The following is a 25,350-nucleotide window of genomic DNA, read 5'->3' as shown; positions in this document are numbered from 1 at the left end:
ACAGCGAATATTTCAAGGAAAAAAATAGGTGAATTGATGCTCCAATATTAAAAACATATAGAAATCAGTTATATGTCTAGTACAGGACCCCTAGTGGCTCTGTGAGTTAGCCATTGGGTTGTTAGAGAGAAGGTCGGTAGTTCAAACCCACATGCCAGTCTATGGGGAAAAGATGAGGCTGTCTGCTCCTGTAAAGATTTACAGTCGTGGAACCCCTACGGAGAGTTCTACTCTGTGCAGTTTCTTGCTACAAATTGGAATTGACTCAATGACAGTAGTCTGGGTTTATCCCCTGCCCACTGCCCATACTTACATCTGAATCCCAAGGCACAGAGTTCTGACACTAGAAGTTAATTCAGTTGTGTACTCCAACCATACCATTTAAACTTTTCCAGGTCACTTGCTTAGATCATTGTTGTTGTTGTTAAGTGCTATCAAATTTTTCCCAACTCCTAGTGACCGTATACAACCAAACAAAATCTACCCCAGACCCCTACAACTGAATGAACTCTCCCCAAGTCCCGCACCAGTCTCACCATTGCTGTTGTAGCCCATTGTGGGAGCTACCGTGTCAATCCGTCGGGTTGAAGAGCTTCATTTTTGCCAGGCACCTTCTGCTTTCCCAAGGATGCTGTCCTTCTCTGGGGACTGAAGTCTCGCCACCCTCACCTCTGGGGGACATGCGGGCTGTTCCTCTTCATGTGCTCAGGCGGTGGCGGGAAAGGAACCATCACTCAAGATGCCCACCTCAAAAGCCACGTCACCACTCGACCATTCCGGGCAGCTTTAAAATGGGAATCAGACGGGCTTGAAAACATGACGTGGAAATGTTCCATGTTCGTGTTTGATGCTAACGTTTGGCCTGGAAAGAGGCAGGGCCAGGAGAATCGCATCTAAAGAGAGCTTCAAGCTGAGTCGTGTGTGTGTGTGTGTGTGTGTGAGTGCGTGTGTGTGTGCGAGTGTGTGTGTGTATGTGTGTGTGAGTGCGTGTGTGAGTGCGAGTGTGTGTGTGTGAGTGTGTGAGAGTGTTTGTGAGTGTGCGTGTGTGTGAGTGTGTGAGTGTGTGTGAGTGTGTGTGTATGTGTGTGTGTGAGTGCGTGTGTGAGTGTGTGTGTGTGTGCGAGTGTGTGTGTGGGTGTGTGTGAGTGAGTGTATGAGTGAATGTGTGTGTGAGTGTGTGTGTGTGTGTGTGAGTGTGTGTAAGTGAGTGTATGAGTGAGTGTGTGTGTGAGAGTGTGTGTGTGTGTGTGTGTGTGTGTGTGTGTGTGTGTGTGTGGTTTTAAGGATGGCTGAGGTGGTTTTGGAAAACTCTAGGTCCGGAAAGCATGCAGTGCTGAATAAACCCCGAAGCTGCATCGAGTTTGGGGAGCAAGGGGCTCTGGCGGGCCCAGAAGAGGTAGAGTTCATGGCAGGGGAACCCCCGGGGTGCTCCAGGCCCTCCTGAATCAGCACCTTGACTCGGCATTGCCCCGTGCCTCCACAGCCGAGAGAAATGACAGCGTAGCTTCCCAAGGACCAGGAGAGGGACGGCTCATCAGAACAGGGAGCAACTATGGCTGAGTGGTCTCTACTCATATGGTTCCCCTGAAGAGGTGTATCATGCTTCTTCATTCACCTGTAGCCTTCAATTGAGCGGGGCCTGACTCCTGGTAGCCCACGTGCGTCAGAGTGGTGCTCTGCTCTATGGGGTGTTCATTCAGCGGCTGGTTTGTCAGGAGACCACTGGGTCTTTCTTTCAAGGGGTCTCTGGGTGGCCTTGAACTGCCAACTGTTCAGGTAGCAGTTGAACATGGGCACTGTTGGCACATCCAGGAGCTTCTTCATACTATTGAAACCAAACCCAAACTCACTGTCAAGTCTATTCTGACTGATAGTGACCCACAGAGTGTTTCAGATGCGTAAATCTTCCTAGAAGACAGCCTCGTCTTTCTCATGGAGAGTGGCTGGTGGATTTGAACCATAGACCTCCTGGCTAACAGTCAAGCACTTAACCCCACAGTACTGCCAGGGTGGAAGAGTCGGTGTATTTTGGAACAATTCTGATTCCTGGAACTTCAGTCAAATGGAGCCTAGCAGGGGAGATCGGGAGGTAGAGATGGGTGGTGGAGAACACGAAGCCCAATCTTTAAAGAAAAAACAAAATTCCAATTCCTTGGTCCGGGCGGTAGAAGGTACGGCTGAAGAGACATTGAAAAGTTCCTCGGAGCCCAGTGTAAATGGGCTGAGGAGGCTTTTCTTTGGAGCTCGCCCTTGGCAATGGTTTATCGCAGCAGGGTTTCCATTCTTGGCAGAGTGAAAAAGCTGGGTGGGACCAATCTGGCTCCGTTCACGCTGACAACACATTCACAATGACAGAAGACATGTTTCCCTTATAGCTTTGAAAAACAAGAAAGCAGATATTGGCACTGAGTATGTCTGATAGTCTAACTTTATTTCCTGTCAGCAGAAGTAACTCTGATTTATACGTGGCTGTCAGCTTCAGACACTCACATACAATTCACTTTGAGGGGGGCGGGGTGCAGAGATGTCACGTGCAGACTTGTGATGTATGATGTATGGCTGCCTATCCAGCAAGGCTTCCTGGTCCAAAGGAGACCTAAGGGACCCAGAAAGACACTTGCATATTCTCACTCTTCTGACACTCTAGCCCCCTGGGTGTCCTTTCAGTGAGGAATATTACAGGGGCTCCAGATGAGCTATGTGTTGGCTTTGATCAGCTCCTCTTATTCCACAAGGCTTGTTGGACCGTGTCCAATAACTATTGTCAGATACTGACAGCCAAAGGATGGATCCATGCTGGTATCTGGTGCGTTGTATTCTTATACTGTTTGGGCATAGCAGAGGAGGGAGAGAATTTTTTTTAATTCCATCTTCTCAAAATTGATCATGATGCAGGCAGGCAGACAGTGGTAGATACTGAACAAATGGGCTTTTTTTTTCTTTTTCAGTTAATGCGAATGTATGCCATATGTTTCTGTTTGTTTTAACTCAGAAGCATTCTTTCCATTGTCTTTTCATTACACTGTGTAATTCCTAGAATTTACAGTGCCATTAATTATATGATGTACCATTTAGTTATGTACCACTAAGAAAGCACTTTGGACATGTGTTTAGGAGACCTGTCCCTGGAAATGGACACCATTCTTGTGTCGGCGACAAAGAGGAAGACCCGCCACGAGATGGATTGACCCAGTGGCTGAAAGCATGGGTTCAAACATAACAATTGTACAAAAACAATTGTTTTTGTCTGTCGTCCATGGGATTGCTAGGCGTTGGGACCTACTCGATGGCACCTCATAAGACCAACAAGATTGTTTTTAAAAAGAAGCCGGAATTAAAACATAACAAAAATAATATCTTACATTTAAATTTTGGTATTTTGTCCTTGGTTAAAGGGTTCTGATCAACTTATTTAGATAGATTTTCATTGTTTATTACCCTTGTGCAGATGTAAAAGGGAAACCATTCATAAAATAAATTGGCTAAGGCTAAATCTTCTTCATATTCAGTCCACCTTTTCCAAATCCCTTCTGAGGCAGGATGGTCAAGGTCCACGTTACTCTGCTCAACACAGTGACTTGCCCTCAGCTGCAGTGGCAGTCGAACGCAGCAGCAACTACATCGCAGCCGTCACCTGGCTGCCTGACACTGAGTGCAAGGCTGGCAGTGGCAAGATCTCCCCGCCCCCCCCCCCACTGTGAGAAACGGGACTGGAGACACAGCCTGACTGCAAACAGAAACCGTGCATCGTAGAATGGAAGGAATGAGGTCTGTTTGGATCTGGAAGCATGTTGCACGTGGGCAACATTTGCAACTATTTTATAAAACCATCTATGTCTTTTTCTGAGGTTCAGTGCCCACCTCAGAAAAACAAAGAAGGCGATAGGAATATCAGTCCTGGAAGCATTTGCTTAAATTGAGTCGTTTTCATTTAAGTCATTAGGAGGCACCTACATGAGCATGCTTGCTTTACTTCTAGAAGATCTTTCTCTCAGAGAAGTGGTTCTGGACTGGTCTTATCAGTCAGGACAGGAGGACAGGAAGAAGTGAGTGATTTCATATTGCTCCAGGGCAGGGTGGCTGCCTTTCTCTTAAAACAAAACAAAACAAATAATAATTTCAAGAATACACTTGCCTTCCTATTTGGCAAACCTTTCTGGTCAAAAGACTAATAGTAGTAGTCTTCTACTTTCTTCCAAGTCTTTAACTTTTCTTCCACTTTCTGTGCCTATTTTTACAACATGAAACCAACAATATATTTTTATGTCTAATATTCTCTTTGAAATAAGATTTTTGGAGAAAATTTGTAGTATCCAGTAGAATTATAATAAGGGAAATTTACTGTGCATTTTGAATTAAAAATTCAAGATAAATCTACCAGGGTTTTTTTCTTTGATGATTAATTGGGATGTATTAAAATTCACAGAGTAGATATGCAATGCAGAAGAATTTATTTTTATTTAATCTCAGGAATTTTAATTTTAGAAACAAATATTTCACACATAACTGCCTAAATACATACAAACACGGTGGTTATTTGTGTTGTTCTTGTCTCCCGCCTCCTCCTTGGATTAGGTCCAGAAGTGGTCTTAAATGCTGGTGATTCTGTCTCTGCCCAGCAGAGGGCAGTATAGTGCGTATTTAGGAAAGGGATTTCCATTAAGGACTGGCCATGCGTAACCTGAGAAGCGTATGCTTTTTTGTGGCTCTGAAGTCGGGTTAATGTCCTTGGCATGGTCCACAAAGCCATGCGAGGTGGTTTTCAGGGGCCCTGCTGGCTGAATTTAAGCTGCCTCTTTCCAGTGTTGTGGAATGTAAACAGTGGCCCAGTCTGGGTGTGCATTGTGGGGAAAACACCAGGTTCACCAACAGGCAGGAGACTGGGACAGGGTCCCCTTGCTTAGCTGGCCTATCCTAGAGCTAACTCTGACAATGGCATTTCTCCCGTGTTCTGCTCTGATGGATGAGGAGAGGCAGGGTGCCCAGGCAGTGCCAGCCTCTTCTCCAGAAGCTGCCTCCCACTTCAGCACTGACCAGTCTGTGCCAGACTCCTGCAGAGTGTGACCCAAAGCAAACGAACCTCACTGCCATGGAGCTGATGCTGACTCATAGTGATGAGCCTGTTCGACAGAGTAGAACTGACCCAGGGGGTTCCTGAGACGGTCACGCTCTACAGCCTTGTCTTTCTCCCACGGACTGGCTGGTGACTTTGAACTGCTGCCCTGCAGTTCGCAGCCCAATGTGCAACCAAATTCCCAGGGCACTGACCAGCAGGGGCACCTCTGTTCTTTCATGAAGTTTCCATGTTGCGTCTACCCCATCATTTTTATTATTCAACTTAAAGATGATGTGACGTTAAAAAAATCCCAATTTCCTCAGCGAGACTTTGTGGAAGCACAACGCAGGATTGTGGGGAACAGTGCAGGAAGGAGAAGGCTCCACAGATGCCTCACAGCTGCAGTGGTAGACCCCCTCTCATTAGCCAGAAAACCCAAACCACCGAGTCGACTCCGAATCACAGCGCCCCTGGGGGACACAGCAGAACTGTTCCCCAAAGTCTCCACGGCTGTAAATCTTGATGGGAGCGGAAAGCCTCATCTTCTCCCCACCGAGAGGCTGGTGCGTGGGAACTACTGACCTTTTGACTAGCAGCCAAACGCCCTGCAAGCCTGGGGTTTCTTGTGAGGACAGACTACTTCTCGTGAGGGTTAGGACAGAATAGAGTGCCCATATTTGGGGAGCCTCTGTTTTGTTTTTTAATACTTTAGAGCGTATAGAGTTGCTGTGAATCAGAGTTGACTAGATGGCAGTGAACTTGGGCTTGATCAAGTGTACGGAACGTGTTCGAGCTTAAATTCTGACACGCCGGTTTGCAAAAGGCCATGGATGGCAGCCCCAAATCCATTTGCAGAATCCCCACGTAGATTGAGTTGCTTTTGGATGCTTTCTGACCGCCCACCCAGGAGGAAGGTGATCTTGCCCTCAGGTAGAATGTCTTGGGGCGGGTTCTGCCCCACGGGTCTCTGGCCAGCGCAGGGAGGGGCAGTCTTTGTCTTAGGGCTTGCCTAGGTGTGTCCTTGATAGAGGTTACCGCATTGGAGTTGTGCCCTCTCAGTTGGGCGCTGACTGCCTTGGTCAGAAGGCCCTAGGCCAATCCGTATGCCCTTCTCTCTAACAATGTACATGTCCCAGCCACGGTCCTGTCCCCGTAATTGTGCTGTATCGCTCTGCCACCAATCATGATTTGTGACCATTTCCTTTGCCTCCCAAGTCCTTTTTCAGAATCGTTGGACCTCAACAAACTCTTGGACACCATTTTCACCTCGTGTTGGCAGTCTCCCTCATCCAGATGATTAAAACTTAATAAATGTTCTCCTTAAATTGTATTTGAACTGGGGTCTCTTTTGTACCCTAAAATAGGAATAAATTATACATAATATAAGGAATAATAAAAAACAGGACATACGTGTATACACTTATCAGCTTAAAAAATAGACTATTTGACTCCCTGACTTGTTCCTTTCTTATTCTATTTGCCTCCTTCTTTCTCAGAAGTAAAAGAGCTCTGGTGGCTGAGTGGGCTAGCCACTGAATAGCCAACCCCAAGGTCAGTGGTTCAAACCCACCAGCAACTCCATGGGAAAAAGATGAGGCTGTTTACTCTCCTAAAGATTTGAAGTCTGGGAAACTCAGAAGGGCAGTTCTACTCTGTCCTATACGGTAGCTACAGTTTGGACTCCACTCAATGGCAGTATATTTGCTTTATTTTTGTCTTGAAAGTTGCCACTCTTTGAAAGTGTAGCCATCCTATGCTTTTCTTTCCAGAACAAATCCTTGTGTATGCTGTCTCCTTCATCTAATCATCTGCCCCTGCACTAAAATCACTTGGTCTAAATCGCTGACCTTTTGTGAGGTCACCAGGGAAAATCAAACAAAATGCTGCCTGGTTGCTTACAATTGTTGGCGTGTTTGAGTCCCGTGGGAAAGACCTCTGTCCTGGTCCATCGGATTCTCACTGGCTAATTTTCAGAAGTAGATCACCAGGCCTCTCTTCTTAGTCTATCAGTCTGGAAGCGCTGCTGGAAGCCTGCAGTGAGCATGGGTCACTGTGCTCATCGGCCATGGAAGTGGGCATATCTGAGCTCTTCTGGCCCCGCTGTTGCCATGAGGCAGGGGTCAGATGTGCCTTTTTTTTTTTTGAAGCTGCTTTTATGGTAGATATGCAGGCATTAAGTTCAAAACATATCTGATTTATTCCCCTGTAAATATAAGAATTTAAGAAAACACCCACCTAAGACTACTTGCTCACATTTTCTCCCTACTAATCATTTTATTTTATTTTATTTTTAATTTTAACAATTTATTAGGGGCTCATACAATTCTTATCACAGTTCATACATATACATACATCAATTGTATAAAGCACATCTGTACAGTCCCTGCCCTAATCATTTTTTTCTCCTCTTTTCTTTTTTTACATTTTATTAGAGACCCATACAACTCTTATCACCATCCATACATATGCATACATCAATTGTATAAAGCACATCCATACATTCCCTGCCCCAATCATTCTCAAAGCATTTGCTCTCCACTTAAGCCCCTTGCATCAGGTCCTCCAGATGTGTCTTTACACTCCATCCTTCTTTACCTCTCTGACCCCATGAGCCCTCCCACACCTCTCTACTTCTCTACTGGATACGAGATGTCATTGCAATGGCCATGCAGAACTCACAGACAATATTCACAATGAAATATTGTCTGCCCTCAACTTCCTAAATAACCTGCCCTAATTCTAAAAGCATTAGCCCAAAAGAAGGCTCCAGGAATTGGTAGACCACCAACTGAAGTGGTTCGACAGCTGATGAGGCTCTGGCATAGCACCTCGTCTGTGCCAGGACATTTGGAAGACAGTTATTTGATCAACTGACTGGAAGAGCCACATTTGTACCCATTCCAAAGAAAGGTGATCCTACAGAATGCTCAAACTCTAGAATGCTATCGCTGACATCACATGCGAGTAGAATTTTACGGAAGAGCATCTGGCAAATGGCTGCAGCAGCTCACCGACAGGGAGCTGCCAGAGGTGTCCAGCCCGATACAGAAGAGGTTATCAAACAAGAGTTGTCATTGCTGGTGTCAGATGGATCTGGGCCAGAAGCAGAGAATATCAGAAAGATGTTTACTTGTGTTTTGTTGACTATGCCAAGGAGTTTGACTATGTGGACCATTCTACCCTCTGGCTAGCCTTGAGAAGAATGAGAATCCCAAAACACTTCATGGTGCTCATGCAGAATTTGTACACGGGTCAAGAGGCAGTCGTGTGAATGGAACAAGGGGACACTACGTGGTTTAAAATCGGGAAAGGTGTGAAACAGGACTATATGCGCTCACCATACTCAATCTGTATGCTGAGCACATCATCAGAGAGGCTGGATAACAGGAAGAATGCGGCAGCAGGATCAGAGGAAGGCTTATTAACCACCTGGGATATGCGTCAAAGGCTGCTGCCATGGGTTCAAGCATGGGAACGATTGTGAGGACAGCGTAGGACCAGGCAGTGCGTCATGCTGGTCATTCTGATGGCGTCTACCAACAAAAGTATTTTCCATATTCATCTCCAGTACCACCATTCAAACGCATCAATTCTTCTTCAGTCTTCCCTATTCAGTGTCCAACCTTCCCATGCATCCCAGACCATTGAACATACCGCGGGAGGGGTCCCTACCTTAGTCCTCAAAGGAACATCCTTGCCTGTCAATACTCTAAGGAGGACTCGTGCAGCAAAGGTGCCCAATGCAACTCGTCTGTGGATCTCTTGATTGCTGCTTCCATGAGGATTGATTGTGGAACTAAGCAAGACAATCTCCTGGAGGACTTCAACCTTTATCTTGATGTTACCGAGTGTGCCGGCTATGAGAATTTTTATCTTCTTTCCATTGACTTGTCATCATACCGAAGGCGACGCCTTATGTTGAGATGAAACCATTCCCTCGGGTGTTTCCGGTTTCCTCATACTCAGGTGAAAGTTGAACATTGAATGAGAAAGATGAAAGAAGAATTAACGTGTTTGAATTACAGCGAGGAATATTCAAAGAACCGGGCTGCCAAAAGAACAAACCAATCTGTCTTCAAACAAACAAATCTGTATAGACAGTGGGCTTCTGAGAGGCAGGGAGAGTGAGACTTTGTCTCATGTACTTTGGCCATGTTATCAGGAGAGACCAGTCTCTGGGGAAGGACATCATGCTTGTGAAAGTCCAGGAGCAGCAAAAAAGGCCTTGACTAGATGGACTGACACAGTATCTGCAACAAGGCGCTCAAACATAAGAACGATCGTGAGGCTGATACAGGGCCTGCAGTACAGGGTCACTATGGGACAGAACGGACTCGACCCAGCATCAGGGTTTCGGCGACTGCAAATCTTTACAGGAACGGATTGCCACATCTTTCTCTCCCTGAGGACCTGGGGGGTACAGACTGCTGACCTTGTGGTGAGCAGCCCAATGGGGGACCCACTCTGTTATCAGGGCTCCCGTGTCGGTCTGTGTTGGTGTCTAGGAGGTCGAATGCTAGCTTCCCTTCCACGTCTTTGCTTCCCTACCACCTTATTCTCTTCTCAAAAGCCTGAGGAGGTTTAGTCTTCGTGTTAAAATTTAATTCTTAAAAAATACTAATTCTTGTTAGCCCAAGAGCTAAGGTGGTGCAGTGGTTAGGTGTTGGGCTGCGATCCACATGAATGGCAGTTTGAAACTTCCAGCAGCTCCATGGGGTTGTAACTGGGCTTTCCACTGCTGTCAACCGTGATTCCCGTGAGCAGACCACAGCAGGGTCGCTGTGAGTCAGCATGGACAAGCACGCATGAGTGTGGCGTTTTGGGGTAACACAAGAACTAAGGAGGTCTGGTGGCGTCGCGGGTTAAGTAGGGGGCTGCTAACCACCAAGTCAACAGGGATTCTTCTGTCATCGAGTTAGGCTCGGAAACCCACCGGGGCAGTTCTCTCCGGCCCCGTGGGCCGCTCTAGGTTGGACTCGACTCGATGGCAGTGAGCACAAGGAACTGAGAAGCCGAGTCTCCGGTGTCATAGTGAAGAGCAGGTCAGCAGTCTGAGTCCCCAGCTCCCTTGAGTTCCAGCTCTCGGGCTACCTGTGCTGCCTTAGACGAACAGGGACTTAGCCTAGGTAAGCCTCCGCTACGTCCATGGTGAAATGCAGCGAACAGTAATGCCCACTTCCCAGGAGCAGGCTGAGGAGGGCAATGAGCGAACACAGATGGCCCTTGCTAAATGGCCGCTGTCTGTGTTGTAACTATTGTCTTCGGACAGCCAGGGGGTAAGAGCAGGGTTTCTGAAGTCAGACTGGCCTCCTCTGGAACCCTGGCTGTCTCGCTCCAGCTGTGTGACCTTGGACCTCCTCCAAACCTCTGGTTTCACATTTGCAAAATGAGAAGACCGAGGCTGCGGTGAAGAGGAGATGAGAAACCGAGGGGTGGCTTGCCCTGCTGTCTGGCTCATCGTCCGTGCTCACCAATTTCTTTGTAGCGGTTTCCCTCATTTGAAAAGTGAATCTGACCCTACTGCTGCAAACCGCCATCTCTCCATTTTTGAGTCCTGCCAGGGAGCCACTGGAAAAGAATCCTAGCAGTCAAGAGAAATTGGCAGAACCACCTCTGTGAGCTTGCGGCTTTCCCACATTCCCATCTTTGTTTGTTTGCTTTTCTAGAAGTTTTATTGAGAGGTCCTTGCAGACAGTAGGACTCACTCAGGCAGTGCATGGCTCCGGGCATGTGGCATATCCAGAGTTGGGCTGTCACTCTGCACACACTTGCACACCTTTAAGCTGTTATCTTTCCCTATCAGAGTTATGCCCTTGGCATCCTTCCTGATTATCTGTCTTGTTTTATGATAGCCCTATTCTCAACTCTTTGGAGACTCAGGAGGAGAAGCACAGCCGTTCCTTATCACGGCCAAGGGCCAGAGTCTCTGGAGCTCTGCTTCTCTCTGCCCCCACACCCACTGGTTCAGTTCCAGGAGAACAATGCAAAGCTGTTTCTTAACTGGTTTTCCAGAATCAGAGAAGACTTTAACATAACAACATTTTATAGCTCCTGCCCAGAAACATAAATTACTTAAAGTAAATAAATAAATAAACTTTTCCCTTATCAGGCATTATTCTTTTACATGTATGATTTTCCTGACGTATTGAAGTCATATTCCACAGTTTGCCATGAGTTGGAGGTTTATAGCCCTTCTGTGGCAGATCAGACTAAACATAATTCATTCATAGCTACTTAGTGCTCAGGGAAATAAACCCCTGACCTTCAATAACTATGGTGTGACCTCTGTAAAATATTATTCATGGTCTTAAAATTACTATTATGTAGATATCAAGATGTGCCAAATGTTAGAAGCCAAACACAAGCAGGCAAATGGGAAGATTTCTATTCTATCTATTTTTGTTTTTCCTTCTGGATGTTTCCCTACAAGTGCTTTTTTGTGGTTGTTGTTGGCTTGTTTAAATAGATTCTGGGATAATTACTAGGCAGAGGAAGGCGGTGTTCATTTACATTTTATTATAGAATACAACAGCAAATGAAAAAAGTTTTTTCTCTATACAGCTGCACCACAAAAATGTAAACATTCCATTAACTTACTGGCGCTTAATAGGAAAAACATTGATTACTTGTGAGTATTAAGTGAATATCCCCTCTGTCATTGGGCTAGTGGAACCCATCTGCTGTTCATCTCTGCAAATTGGTTTGTGGAGGAAAAAGTAATAGCACATTTAAGTTATCCAAATAGGCATACCAAGCATAGCACTTCCATGCTGCTAAGAATATATGAATTCCCTGCCCTCCTTGTGCTATGATTTTCAAGTATTGAGGGTACTGTTCTCTGCAGCTCGTTTGCTTCCTCATGCTTTTGTAGATGCACTTTCCATGTCACGAAATGATGGAAATGACATGGGGTCCAGTGGTCATAGAGTCGTAGCGTCTTTGGCTTTCCAGTAGTCGAGTCATTCAACAAATGTTTGCAGTGTCAGGTGAGGCTGTCACTCGCTTTGGCTCTGTTAATAATAAAGTTGAAAGAAAGAAAGAGAGAAAGAAAGAAAGAAAGAAAGAAAGAAAGAAAGAAAGAAAGAAAGAAAAAGAAAAGCTCAGTTCTTTTAGAACAAATAGTCTAGACCAGTGGCTCTCAACCTTCCTAATGCCGAGATTCTTCATGTTCTTCATGTTCTGGTGACCCCCACAACCATAAAATTATTTTCGTTGCTACTTCATAACTATAATTTTGCTACTGTTATGAATCAGGTGACCCCCAATTGTGAAAGGGTCATTTGATCCCCAAAGGGGTCACAACCCCACAGGTTGAGAACCGCTGTTCTAGACAAAGAGATAGACCTAAGAAGCCATATCCAGTCAAGTTGATGAGCACTCTGAGAGAGGCATGGGATAGAGGCCCATTCCTAGGGTAGGGGAGAGAGGACACAAGGAGGATTTGAGGGAAAGGTCCAGAAAACAACCATTGAGAATTGCAGATGAATGAGCAGATGATGTCCATGAGTCTGTGGATGGACACGAGCAGCACAAAGACATGAGGACACTTTGGGCCCAGACCTCTTCCAAACATTCCCTACAGTAGGAATCAGGTGGGGCTTGGAGGGAAAAATAGGTTAAAATCTTATTTATATGCCCTGTGAAGGAATTAGACATTCTCATATAGGCATGTGTGTTAATTTCGGTTAACCAGAGAAACAAATCCAGGGACATTCATATATGTATAAGAAAATGCTTTATATCAAAGAGTAATTATATTTAAAGAAAAAAATATCCTATTTAAATCAAGTCCATAAGTCTGATGTTAGCCCATATGTATGATACCAGTCTATAAATTCCTCTTCAGTCACGCACCACATGCCATGATGCCAAATGCAGGAAGATCCCAGGACAGTGGGTGGAAAGTGTTGTGGATCCAGTGGTGGTAGAAGCATCTCAGTGCTGGCGTGGGTCTCCACGTGGCTCCTCCAGCTCCAGGGCTCTGGTTGCCATAAGCGTAGCTCCACGTGGCTTGTCAAGGGGACTGTGAAGCAGAGAGAGAGTGTGGTCCTCCTCCCAGGAAAGAAAGTTCTCAGAATCCTCCTGGTGGGTGTTAACTTGTGACCTGATTGACAGGCTAGACTCCCTCCTACATTCTATTTATCAAGTTGCCATGCAATTATGTAACTATCACAGCAGTGAGTTTATGGTAAGGGAGCACATGATAGGATGTTCACTGAAGCTGGGTTGGGGAGAAGATTCTAGAGGCCATTTAGGAGGTTCCTTCACTTTCAAGTGAGAAATAACATGGCCAGGAGCTGAGTGAAAGTGTATTGGGGGCAAAGAAGTCATGGGAACCGGTAACCAATTGAATGTGGAAAGAAACAGAGAAGGAGGGCTCCAGACAGCTATTGTGATTTCGGATTTGGGTGATTGGGGCATTGCTGCTGTTGGGTGCCACCAAGTCAGCTCCAATCAGTACCACCCTGTGCATAGCGCAAGAAAGCATTGCACGGTGCTACACCATCCTCACACCTGTTCCTATGCCTGAACCCATTGGTGCAGACTCGGAGTCAATCCAGCTCAGTGAGGGCCTTCCTCTTCTTTGTTGCCTATCTACTTAGCCAACCATGATGTCCTTTTCCAGGGACCGAGCTCTCCTGACAATATGTAAGATGAGCTCCTGCATCCTTGCCTCTAAGGAGCACTCTGACCTTCTTCCGACACAGACTGGTTTGTCCTTTTAGCAGTTCACGATGCCGTCAATATTCTTTTCCCGCACTGCCATTCACATGCACCTGTTCTTCTATGGTCTTCGTATTCCATGTCCAACTTTCACATACATATGATATAGTGAAGAATACCATGACTTGGGCCAGGTGCACCTTTGTCCTCAGAGTAACATCCTTGCTCTTCAATACCCGAAAGAGGTCTGTGCAGCAGATTTGCCTAATGCAACTCATCTCTTGATCTCTTGACTGCTTCCGCGAACATTGGTTGTGGATCCAAGTAAGTAGGACAACATCCTTGACAACTTCAACCTTTTCTCCATTTATTTTGATGTTACCTGTTGGTCCAGTTAAGAGGATTTTAGTCTTCCTTACGTTGAGTTGTAATCTATAAGGGCTATGGTCCTTAATCTTCATCAGCAAGTGCTTCAATTCCTCCTCATTGTCAGCAAGCAGGGTTGTGTCATCTGCTTTGAGACACTGGGGGAGTCCTTTTCAGCATCTGGGAATTCACTTGGGAGAACAGGTTTGAAGGAGTACCCAATGAATGTAGTGCCAACCACACTGAGCTTGGGGTACCTCTCGGGCATTTAGGAATACAAGTTTGGTGTTCAGAAGACAAGTCAGGGCTGGAGGTGGAAATTATACCATTTATTTATGTGTTGTTGACTGATGTCTTAAAATATTCATGAAAAAAATATATGAGCTATTTTTCCCTTTAAAATTTGAAAATATTATCATTATTTGCTGAGCATAAATATGCTGATGAAACAAGTGTTTTAATTTCTAAAACCTTATAGGAAAAACTATAAAGGAATAGTGGAAAGTATTTTGTGTTCTGTTCCTTGCTGTGAGTGGTGTTGTTAGGGCCCATTGAGTTGGCTGTGACTCATGACCACTCCATGTACAACACAAGGAAACATTGCCTGGTCCGGTGCCAGGCTCACAATCACTGACATGTGAAAACCTGTTGTTACAGCCACCGCGTCAATCCGTGTCATTGAGAAACTTCCTTTTTCTCATTGATCCTCTACACCATCCACCCAATATTATGTCCTTCTCCAAGGACAACTTCCTCCTGGGAATATGTCCAAAGTATGTGAGGCCGAGACTCACCATTCTCACCATTCTGGCTATGCTTCTTTGTGTTCGTCTATTCTTCTCCCAGTGGACAGTGTATTAAATATTCTTTGCTACACCATAATTCAAATGCATAAATTTTTATTTTGGGGTCTTCCTTACCCATAGTCCAGCTTTCTCAAGCATATGAAATGACTAAAAATACCATGACTTGGGTCAAGGGTACATTAGTCTTAAAAGTGATAGCTTTGCTCTTAAACATTCAAAGAGGTCTGTTTGCAGCAGATCTACCTAAAGCAATGTGTTGTTTGATCTCTTGACTGCTATTTCCCTGGGCACTGATTGTGGACCCAAAGAAAATGAGATCTTTGACAATTTCCACCTTCCTTCTGTTTTTCACGGTGGTTGTTCATTGGTCCAGTTACTATCATTTGTTTCCTTTACATTTATAAATATAATTCACACTGAAGGCTGTAGTCTTTGATCGACATCAGTAAATGCTTCATGACTACTTTGCTTTCAGCAGGTAGGTAAGCTGTATTACTCTTAATGAGTCTTCCTTCTAGCCAGATGCTATGTTTTCTTTAGTCTGGTTTCCCAGATGATTGAAGAAATAGGGTGCAAGGATGCAACTTTGACTCACATCTCTGCAGATTTTTAAAATCATTTTATTGGGGGCTCATACAATTCTTATCACAACCCATACATACATCCATTGTGTCAAAAACATAAGTACATTTGTTGCCATCATCATTCTCGAAACATTGGCCTTCACCTTGAACCCTTAATATCTGCTGCTCATCTTCCCCCTCCCTCCCCACTCCCTCCTACCTCATGAACCCTTCATCATTCATAAATTCCTCTGTAGATTTTAAACCACTCAGTATCCCTTTGTTATGTTGGAAGGATTGTCTCTTCATCTAGGTACAGGTACTGAGTGAACTAAATTACTGTATATACTCGAATAAAAGCTGACCCAAATATCTGCCAAGGCAGCTATTTTTACCACAAAAACTGCATAAAATGTGCCGGAAAACTCAGCTTATACTCGAGTATATATCGTAAGTGCCTGGAATTCTCATTTTCACAATGTTATCTGTTATAATTCATACCGTTGAATATATGTACCAATATACTTTCCATTTGCATTGTTTTTAAAAAAGGTAATTCGAATGAATAAATCACTGGACTTGCTAAATTCTCCCACGAGATGTCTGATGTTATTTCTTTTACCAAGGCCATATTTTCCATCTACTGATCCTTCTTGTTTCCAACTTTTGCATTCCATTCACTAGTAATTATCAAGATGTCTTCATTGCATGCTAGACTACAGAAATAGGTAAATATCTCCAGTGTCTTTATCTTTTGTCTTAGTGGTTGGTGTATACATTGAAAAATAACCCTGTGAGCCAGTCTTCTTTGTAGATGTATGGATAGTATCCTATCACTGATGGTATTGCATTTCAAGGTAGATCTTGAAATGTTCCCTTTGACATGAGTGTAATCTGTCTCACACACACACACACACACACACACATACACACACACACACACACACATCGTGGGCCATATGATTGTCTGATTCAAAATGACCATTACTAGTTCATTTCAACTGTGTCTAGGCTATCCATCTTCAGGTGTTCCATTTTTATTTATTTAATTTATTTATTTTTAATCATTTTATTAGGGGCTCATAATCCATACATACATCAATTGTGTAAAGCACATTTGTACATTCATTCCCCTCATCATTCTCAAAACACTAGCTCTTCACCTAAGCCCCTGGCATCAACTCCTCAGTTTTTCCCCTCCCTCCCCGCTGCCCCCTCCCTCATGAACCCTTGGTAATTTATAAATTATTATTTTGTCATATCTTGTCCTCTCCGACATTTCCCTTCACCCACTCTTCAGCTATTCATCCCCAGGGAGGAGGTTATATGTAGATCCTTATAATTGGTCCCCCCTTTTCAACCTACCCTCCCTCTACCCTCCCAGGATCGCCACTCACACCCCTGGTCCTGAAGGATCATCTGCCCTGGATTCCCTGTGTTTCCAGTTCCTATCTGTACCAGTGTACATCCTCTAGTCTAGCCAGATTTGTAAGGTAGAATTGGAATCATGATAGTGGAGAAGGAGGAAGCATTTAGGAACCGGAGGATAAGTGTATGTTTCATTGTTGCTTCATCGCACCCTGACTGTCTCGTCTCCTCCCCGAGACCCTTCTGTAAGGGGATGTCCAGTTTCCTACAAATGGGCTTTGGGTCTCCACTCCGCACTCCCCACCTCATTCACAGTGATATGATTTTTTGTTCTGATGATGCCTGATACTTGATCCATTTGATACCTCGTGGTCACACAGGATGGTGTGCTTCTTCCATGTGGACTTTGTTGCTTCTGAGCTAGATGGACACTTGTTTACCTTCAAGCCTTTAAGACCCCAGACACTATATCTTTTGACAGCCAGGTACCATCAGATTTCTTCACCACATTTGCTTATACACCCGCTTTGTCTTCAGTGGTTGTGTCGGGAAGGTGAGCATCATGGAATGCCAGTTTAATAGAATAAAGCATTCTTGCATTGAGGGAGTACTTGAGTGGAGGCCCAATGTCCATCTGCTACCTTAATACTAAATCTATACATATATACACATAGATCTATTTACCCATCCTCACATATAAATATATGTACATATTTACATGCCTGTATTTAGACCTCTATAAATTCCCTTTACCTCCTAGTCCATTTTTATTTTTGATGACTTCCAATTTTCCTAGATTCATACTTCATACAGTCCGTATTCTGATGATTAATATCGATTTGCAGCTGTCTTCTTATTTTGAATTGTGACACATCAGCAAATGAAGGTCCCCTAAGCTTTACTGGATCCATGTCACTAGGCCAGCTTGACTTGGAAGAGGCGATTCTCCCCCAGGTGCATTTTGAGTGCCTGATTCTCCTCCCCCAACACTCTGTAAGAGTTCCACTGCTACCCAAAAGGTTTTCAATTTTTACGAAGTAGACCACCAGATCCTTCTCCCCGCCTTACTCTAGGAACTGCTGAAATCCATCATCTATGGGTGTGTGTGATATTTACATAATCTAGTGCCAATTTGAGAGGATTAAGTGAAGGGGTAGAGTCTAGCCCATCAATTGGGTCATAGCCATTGGGGCCTCTGTGTAGGCCTGGCCTTCTCCTGAGAATTCTGGCCACTCCTGTATTTCCTCCTTGGAGGTGGGAGACACTTTTCTCTCTCTGCTCACTTCCTGAGAGACGCTCTACTGATAAGACACATGGCAGTATACCCTGGGAGCTGGAGAAGCCACAGGGACCTACCCTGATGCAACCAGACCTCTGGAGACAGAAAAGCCACATAGAGACCCTACTAATGCTGAGACGCTTACAACGCCACTGGATCCACAAAACTTCTAACCCACTGGCCTGTGATCTTCCTGCATTCGGCAACATTGCATGTATTTCGTGAGTCTTAAGAAGACTTTATAGATTGATATCGGACATATGGGCTAAAATATTGGACTTACGGACGTGATCTGGACTGGGCTGGGATGTTTTCTCAATATTCAATTGTTCTTGTATATAAACCTCTTTTTAAAAATGTTTTGTTAGGGCTCATACAACTCTTAAACCTCTTTCTTATATACATATGGGTGTCTATGAATTTGTTTCTCTTGTCTACCCAGACTAACACAGTGTGGTAGTTACATAATCTGTTGTCAATTTGAGACTTATGAGTGAAGGGGTGGAGTTTAGCCTGTCAATCAGGCCACAGCTTGATGACTTCATTTGGAGGAACAAGAGATAAATAGCTCATTGGAAGTGGGAGACATTGCAGCTGACAAGACACATGAAACTACGCTAGTGCCCTGAGCTGCAGCAGCCATGTGGAGACCCCTGCCAGTGCTGAGATGCTTATAACACCACTGGAGCCACAAGACTTCCCATCCCCTGGCCTGTGATCTTCCTGTAGCCGGCATCGTTGCATGTATTTCGTGAGTCTGAAGAGGACTTTATAGATTGGTATCAGACATATAGGTAATATTGCACTTATGGACCTGATCTGGACTGTTTTCTCTGGGATGTTTTCTCAGTATTCAATTGCTGTTGTATATATAACTTTTTCTTATACACATGAGTGGCTATGAATTTGTTTCTCTTATCTACCCAGACTAACACAATGGGTGTCCCAGCTGGTATTGGAAATCCTGGTGGTATAACTTCCACACACAAGACACCACAGCACAGAAAACTAACAGGAAAATGAATAGAAGGGTTAGCACTCCACTTTGGGGCTATTTTATTAAAATAGGACATGTTTTTTTCACTTATTAAAATCAAAGCAAGAATGAATCAAGTCATCTTTTGAAAATACTTAAATGGTCAATTTCAATGACCCTTGGGCTGCATCCTCCATAGGCTACACCGCTGTTGTTGTTTGAACACCACCTACTATTGCAAAGTTCTGAACCAAACTGAGTAAAATAGAACAAGGGAGACTTTTCGACCTTGTGGGCCTTGATGACTTTCTAAACGCGCGTGCATGTTGATGGGTAAGATTAATGAGACTGCGTGGTGTTAAGCACCTTGGGCTCCCAGACAAAGGCTGTTTAGAAGAACAAAGCATCAGTATTGATGGCACATCATTTACAGTTTTCAGCAGGAAGATTTCAGGCACCTTCATGGGAACTTAGTCTAGAGCTCCACGTGGAGGGCAAGGCTATTAGCTCAGGTTCTTGACAGTAAGACCCTTTGCTTCTGAGGAAAAAGAGAAATCACACTCAAATTGATCAAAAAGGCAAGCTGAGGGGTTCAGAAGGTGAGCCACTGGCTGATGGCTTTCTCAAAGGCCTTGTCACCAATGGGTACTATTGGTGACCCCTGTCCTCTGCATCAGGCTCCGCCCCTTGCCTTCTGGACCTCTACGGGCTCAGAAAATGCTCTAGACCATCTGTTCCCATTTATTCCTCCTTTCTTCTTTCTCTCTATGCCCCATCTGACAGTGAGTTGCACTGTGGTGGCTTGCATATTGCTATGATGCTGGAAGCCACTATGATGCTGGTAGATGCTCCACTGGTATCCTAAACACTACCAAGGTCACACGTGGTGGGCCAGTTTGAGTAGAGCTTCCAGACTAAGATAAACGGGGAGGAAAGGCCCAGTGATCTACTCCTCAAAACTAGTCAAGGAAAACTTTACAGACAACAGTACAGAGCTGGAAGATGAGTTCTTAAGTTGGAAGGCACTCACAATACAGCAGGGCTGCAACAATGGTCTCAAGTTTACCAACCATCATGAAGATGGTATTGGACCAGGCAACATTTTCTATACTTGGAGTCAACATGAGATGGAGCTTACTTGAGTAATACTAACAACAATAACCTCTCTCAATCTTTGAGTTTCCCAGCCTCAGGATTTTTCTGTCCTATGTCAGCTGGACATCAGAGTATATCAAATAAGGCAGTGCCAGCATGGTGCAGTAATGTAGTTTCCATGAACACACTCAGCGGTCACTGAGGTACGGCAGCACATTGAGTGGGGGAAGTAACTGTTTGAATACACATTCATGGTCTCATGGGAAATCATGGGGTATGCATGTATGTAGAGTCAAGAATTCTCCCAAATTCTGAACCCACAGTATTGCTTTCAGGCATAATGTCCTAGGGATCTGAGCATGTTTCAGGCAGTTTCAATAATGTTTTAAAAAATGATTGTTTTTGTTGGAGGGCAACTAAAAGAAAAATTCCTTGTGGGAAAATTGCAAGTTAAATTCCCTTTTATAAAATTTGGTATCTAAAAATGAACCAATCATGCTTTTAGCCACATAAAATCTGGACTGCAAAGGAATTCCCCCACCCCAAAAAAGAATGGAAGAAGGAACTTACTCTACATGACTTAAATCTAAAGCACACAAGGAATTGGTTGCTTATGTTGCTACTCTCTCAACTGCCATGCAGAATGCACTCCAGATTGGTGCGGTCTCCAATGGTTTGGAGAATGCAATGGGTTTCAAGGTGAGGGTAAAAGATTGTGTCTCTATACCAAGGGCTTTCAAAAAGGCTCATGGGAAAAGGGCATTAGAAGCCAATGGAATTTTCCCATGACCTTTCTGAATCCCCTAGTATTGTTAGGTGCCATCTGCTCATCATGACTCATAAAAACCTTAGGCACAACAGTTTCGTATTATAAAGTGATATTTGCTATTAAAGGAAATTCCAGGCTATTCTGATTTTCAGCTACCGCACAACCGACTGTTTGCTTAGTTGATTGATTGTAGAGATACCTGAAAAGCCTTTCTTGTTAAGCCATTGTTTTGGGAGTTCCAACTGGCCGCTTTGTTTGATCTTTTGTTTGTGGTTTTAAGTTACAAGGTAGGCCAAAGCACATTTTCAGTCAAATTGTTGAGTTTATTTTTTTCTACCTCACTTCCATGAGGTACAACTTCAGGTAGGGAACATTCGTTGGAGAACATGGGATTTCAAACCCCAAACCAGAATCCTGAGCTGGAAGACAAAATGCCGCATCAAAGGGGACATGGTGGGGAAACTGGATTCCATTTTCATTTGGAGAGCCTCTGCTACTTTGTCATCCCAAATGAGAAACATTTTCCCATGAAGATGATATAAGAGACGATTACATTCTTTAGTCATTTTCATTCATTAGTTTTTAAATCAAGTTTACCAAATTCAAATCGTAGTTGATAACCATCTCATTCATACTACACATTAATATAAACTCAAATTCTGTTTCAGGAAGGGCATAGTAAAAGACTGCGTTCACGTGAACTCTGCCTTATTCTAAAAGATCCTTTTCCTGCTTCGACACAAATCTGCTAACAAATGAGCAACGCGATTGATGCAGCTTGTGCCTTTAAGACCATAGTTCAAAAGAATTAAGCAAACACGATAAGAGGCAAGACAAACACAACCTTTATTCACTCTCAATACCCCAGAGAAAGAGGTTAGAGCCCTACTCAGTATTTCAACCAGCATACTTTCAAGGTTTCATCTACGATATTCTAGCTGTCGACTGAACGCTCTTGACTACTCTAAAAACGAATAGTGAAATGCACCGTGGCTCTCAAGTATGTACCTAAAAAGGGTGGGTGGGTGGCCAACTCTCTTATCCAACATAAAGGCCTATACAAAAGAGCTGCTCTATGAGATACTCATAATAAGTAAAAAGTACACTGTAGACAGACAATGCCCATGTTTTCAGAGTCTAAGATTAGGACACATGATCTGAAAATACAAATGTGTCAAATGCAGACGTTGAGAGAACAACTTGTTGTAATTACTTTTTAAATTTTTATTTTTGGTTTATGTAGAATGGGGGCAGAATCTCTTCAATCTCAAATGCCCCTGAAGATTTGAAAACACACATGATGCTAACATTTCAAAGAGAACTGATTTAGAGAAGTGAATTAGAAAGAGCAAGATAAAACCAATGCAAGTGATGCAGTACAATTCAATACTTCTTGGACTACAAAGAAAAATGAAAATTAAGGTTTTGCATCATGCCTTAAAAGCCATGAACAAAAAGCAATGGGGAAGTGGTTATAATAGAGAGCAAGTTCTGGAGAATTCTGTATGACAGAATACCACATACTGTGTGCTTTTAGCAAATACACTGGCTAAGATGATGCCATTAAGGTTTGTTTTTGTTTAAGTTCCTTTGCTATAAAGGAAGTTTTATTTTTCATTCAGTTGCTACTCAGAATAACTTTATGCATACTAAGATGATTATTCAGCATTCAAATATTTAATATCATTCCGAGGTTCACATGATCCTTGAAATGCCAGTGGACATAACAAATCTATTGCTTAGCATTCATGCAAACATGAGAACTGGAAACAAAGTCCTTCCTTTGATATCATGGATTAAAAAGTTGTTCTGCTCCAAGGGTAAGCATGAGATGAGTTCTTTTTAAGTATATCAAAAAATGAGATGGCACAGGGGCTGAGTCAAGGGTCAGAAGAGGCCGAGATGAGTTTAGGGAAAGATAGTTTCCCTCTAAGATCCCCCCACACTGCTGATTCTAGGTGAGACCCTTCCCTCAAAGCTAGAGAAGCTGATACTGAATTTTCATAATTCTACTGTTTTCTTTCCCATTTAGTTTTAACTCAAATATTAAGTTAATTGACACAAACCTGGCCCTGCAAACCTGTATGCCAATTACTTTAATAGAGCTAGTTAGCATCCCTTCCCCATTCGTTTCACAACTCATTTAGAGCTTCCTATGTTCAAGGGAAGGAGCTCTGGTGGTGAATAAAGGACTGAGATGTGAACCGCAAAAAGAGGTCATTCCATAGTTAAAATACCTGGCCATTGATTCTGCTTCCCTATAACTTCTGCCTGTGGTTCCCCAGGACACTGTCCTTTTTACTGGGTCCTCTGGGGTTGAGCTGGAATCAGCTACACATCAAGCAACACGTACAGTAAAAGGAAGTGCGCTGAGCCAAACCTACAATACCGTGGGCATCACTGCCTCTGGCCACAATCACTATCTGGGCTCCAGTGACTGAAGCTTCAACAGCTTCAGCCCCACCTCACACACATGAGGAAATGGGAGACAGTCAGTATTCCACCTGCTCCCTGATGAGGGCAGAGGTAGCCCTACCTGAAGGAAAACACAGCTTCATTGTGTCAGAATCTCTGGGGAGATTGTGTCAGAATATATGGGTTAGGGGCCTCCTAACCCATATATCCTCGCCCCCTCCCCCCCACACACACACTTATGCCTCTGCAGCAGTGGTTCTCAACCTTCCTAATGCCACTACCCTTTAATACAGTTGCTCATGTTGTGGTGACCGCCCTCCCCCCACCATAAAATTATTTTCATTGCTACTTCATAACTGTAAGTTTGCAACTGTTATGAATCGGGAGATCCTTGTGAAAGGATCGTGCTGCCCCCAAAGGGGTCGCAACCCACAGGTTGAGAACCACAGTCTGCAGGTTACCTGAGGGTCTCACTCCACACCTTCCCTCCTACCCCTCAAAAAAAAAAAAAGAAAAGAAAGAAAAGAGGAGAAGATAGAGGAGAGAGGAGGCACATAGGGAGGGGGAGATGAGATGGTGTACTTTACACCCACTTTAGTGGCAAAAGCTCTACACTCAAGAGCCAGGAGCCAATAAGCAGCTGTTGATCATGAATGAGTTGCTTGGCATCTTGAAGTCTCCGCTTCTCCTTCCGATTAGGACTTGGATCAGGGGTCCTTATCCTTCCTTAAGAGTGGAACACGGGGGGAATGTCCAAGGCCTTCCCCTTGGCAGCCCCAACAGCCCGGCCAAAGTGCTTGCAGGCGCCATCTCCAGGGGGGAGGGGGAAGGATTTCTTTCCTTGGCCTGCTCATCCCACGAAGGAGAATGCTGATTTGGTGGGAGAGGGGCGGGGGCGGGTGGCCCAGGGAGCGTGGGGGGCCAAGCAGCGTCACTCGTCGTCGTCCTCGTCGTCGTTCTGGTCCTGGTAGCGAATGTAGACGAACAGCATGACGAAGCCCATGAGGATGCAGAGCGAGCCCACCACCAGGTAGGCGATGCCCAGGAAGGGGTTCTTGCCGCCCATCCACGAGATGCTGCTGAAGATGATGCTCTTGTGGCCGCCGAAGGCGCGCACCGGGTAGTTGTAGGTGATGTTCACGTAGTAGGCGCCCCGCGGCAGGCCGGCCGAGTAGTTGCCCTGGCGGATGCGCGCGTACAGCTTGCGGAAGGTGGGCAGCGCGGCCGTGCGCATCCACACCACGAAGTCCTGGTTGACGAAGCCCGTGTTGTTGGGGTCGGTGCTGAGCAGGTAGACGGGCCGGCGCCAGTTGGGCGGCGGCGCGGTGCCCTGGAAGGCCAGTGCCAGGCTGCCATTGACCAGCGGCGGGTTGCGGAACTTGACGTGGTAGTCGGTCCACCAGGCGATGCCGGTGCGGTCGAGCGGCACCTCGACGTAGGGCCCGCCGGGCCGCGGCTGGTGCCACAGCGCGAAGGAGTCGTTGAAGAGGCTGTTGGCGATGGCGCCGCACGGCGCCACGGGCAGGCCGGCGGCGCTGCGCTGGTAGGGCGCGCACTCGTTGGCTGGGTGGCGCAGCGCGCTCGGCAGCCCGCTCAGCTGCGCGTCGTCGCGGGACACGCTGTAGCGCCGGTTGTTCTGGTAGAAGTGGCTGAGCTCGTAGTAGAGGAACACGGGGCCCGGGAAGCGCTCGGGCAGCGAGAAGTACCAGGCGCACGAGCAGCGCGGCGGCGGCGCGCGGCCCTGGCCGGCAGCGGCGCACAGCGAGCAGTTGCCGGCGCCCGCGTCGCCCGTGTAGTCGTGGGCGAGCTCCTGGATGCCGTGCGAGGTGTAGTAGAGGCCCAGGCCCAGGCCCACGAAGGCCAGGCCGGCGCAGAAGAAGAGCGGCAGCGCGATGCCGGCCGACAGCAGCGGCTGCCAGGCCGGGAGGCGCTGCTGCGTGAACGCCGTGTTGTCGGGCTGGTGGGCGCCCCGCGTCGTGGCGCTCCAGGTCAT

At 45.3% G+C, this 25,350-nt stretch overlaps 1 protein-coding gene across 1 annotated transcript; it reads right to left on the bottom strand.

The window, feature by feature from the left end:
• Nucleotides 1–21,794: 21,794 nt before the first annotated feature.
• TMEM30B (transmembrane protein 30B) lies at nucleotides 21,795–25,350 on the bottom strand. The gene has a single exon (XM_075531120.1). It carries the CDS (start codon nucleotides 25,348–25,350, stop codon nucleotides 24,289–24,291), a length of 1,062 nt encoding a protein of 353 aa, XP_075387235.1. The 3' UTR covers nucleotides 21,795–24,288.

Source organism: Tenrec ecaudatus, chromosome 14 (assembly GCF_050624435.1).
Source record: "Tenrec ecaudatus isolate mTenEca1 chromosome 14, mTenEca1.hap1, whole genome shotgun sequence".
In the NCBI taxonomy this organism is placed as follows: domain Eukaryota; kingdom Metazoa; phylum Chordata; class Mammalia; order Afrosoricida; family Tenrecidae; genus Tenrec; species Tenrec ecaudatus.
Note: the sequence above shows the minus strand (reverse complement) of the source record. Positions and strands in the feature narration are given on the sequence as shown.

Bases quoted from the DNA above. Each gene is read 5' to 3' on its own strand.
- TMEM30B (XM_075531120.1), bottom strand. From the start codon at position 25,350: ATGACCTGGAGCGCCACGACGCGGGGCGCCCACCAGCCCGACAACACG.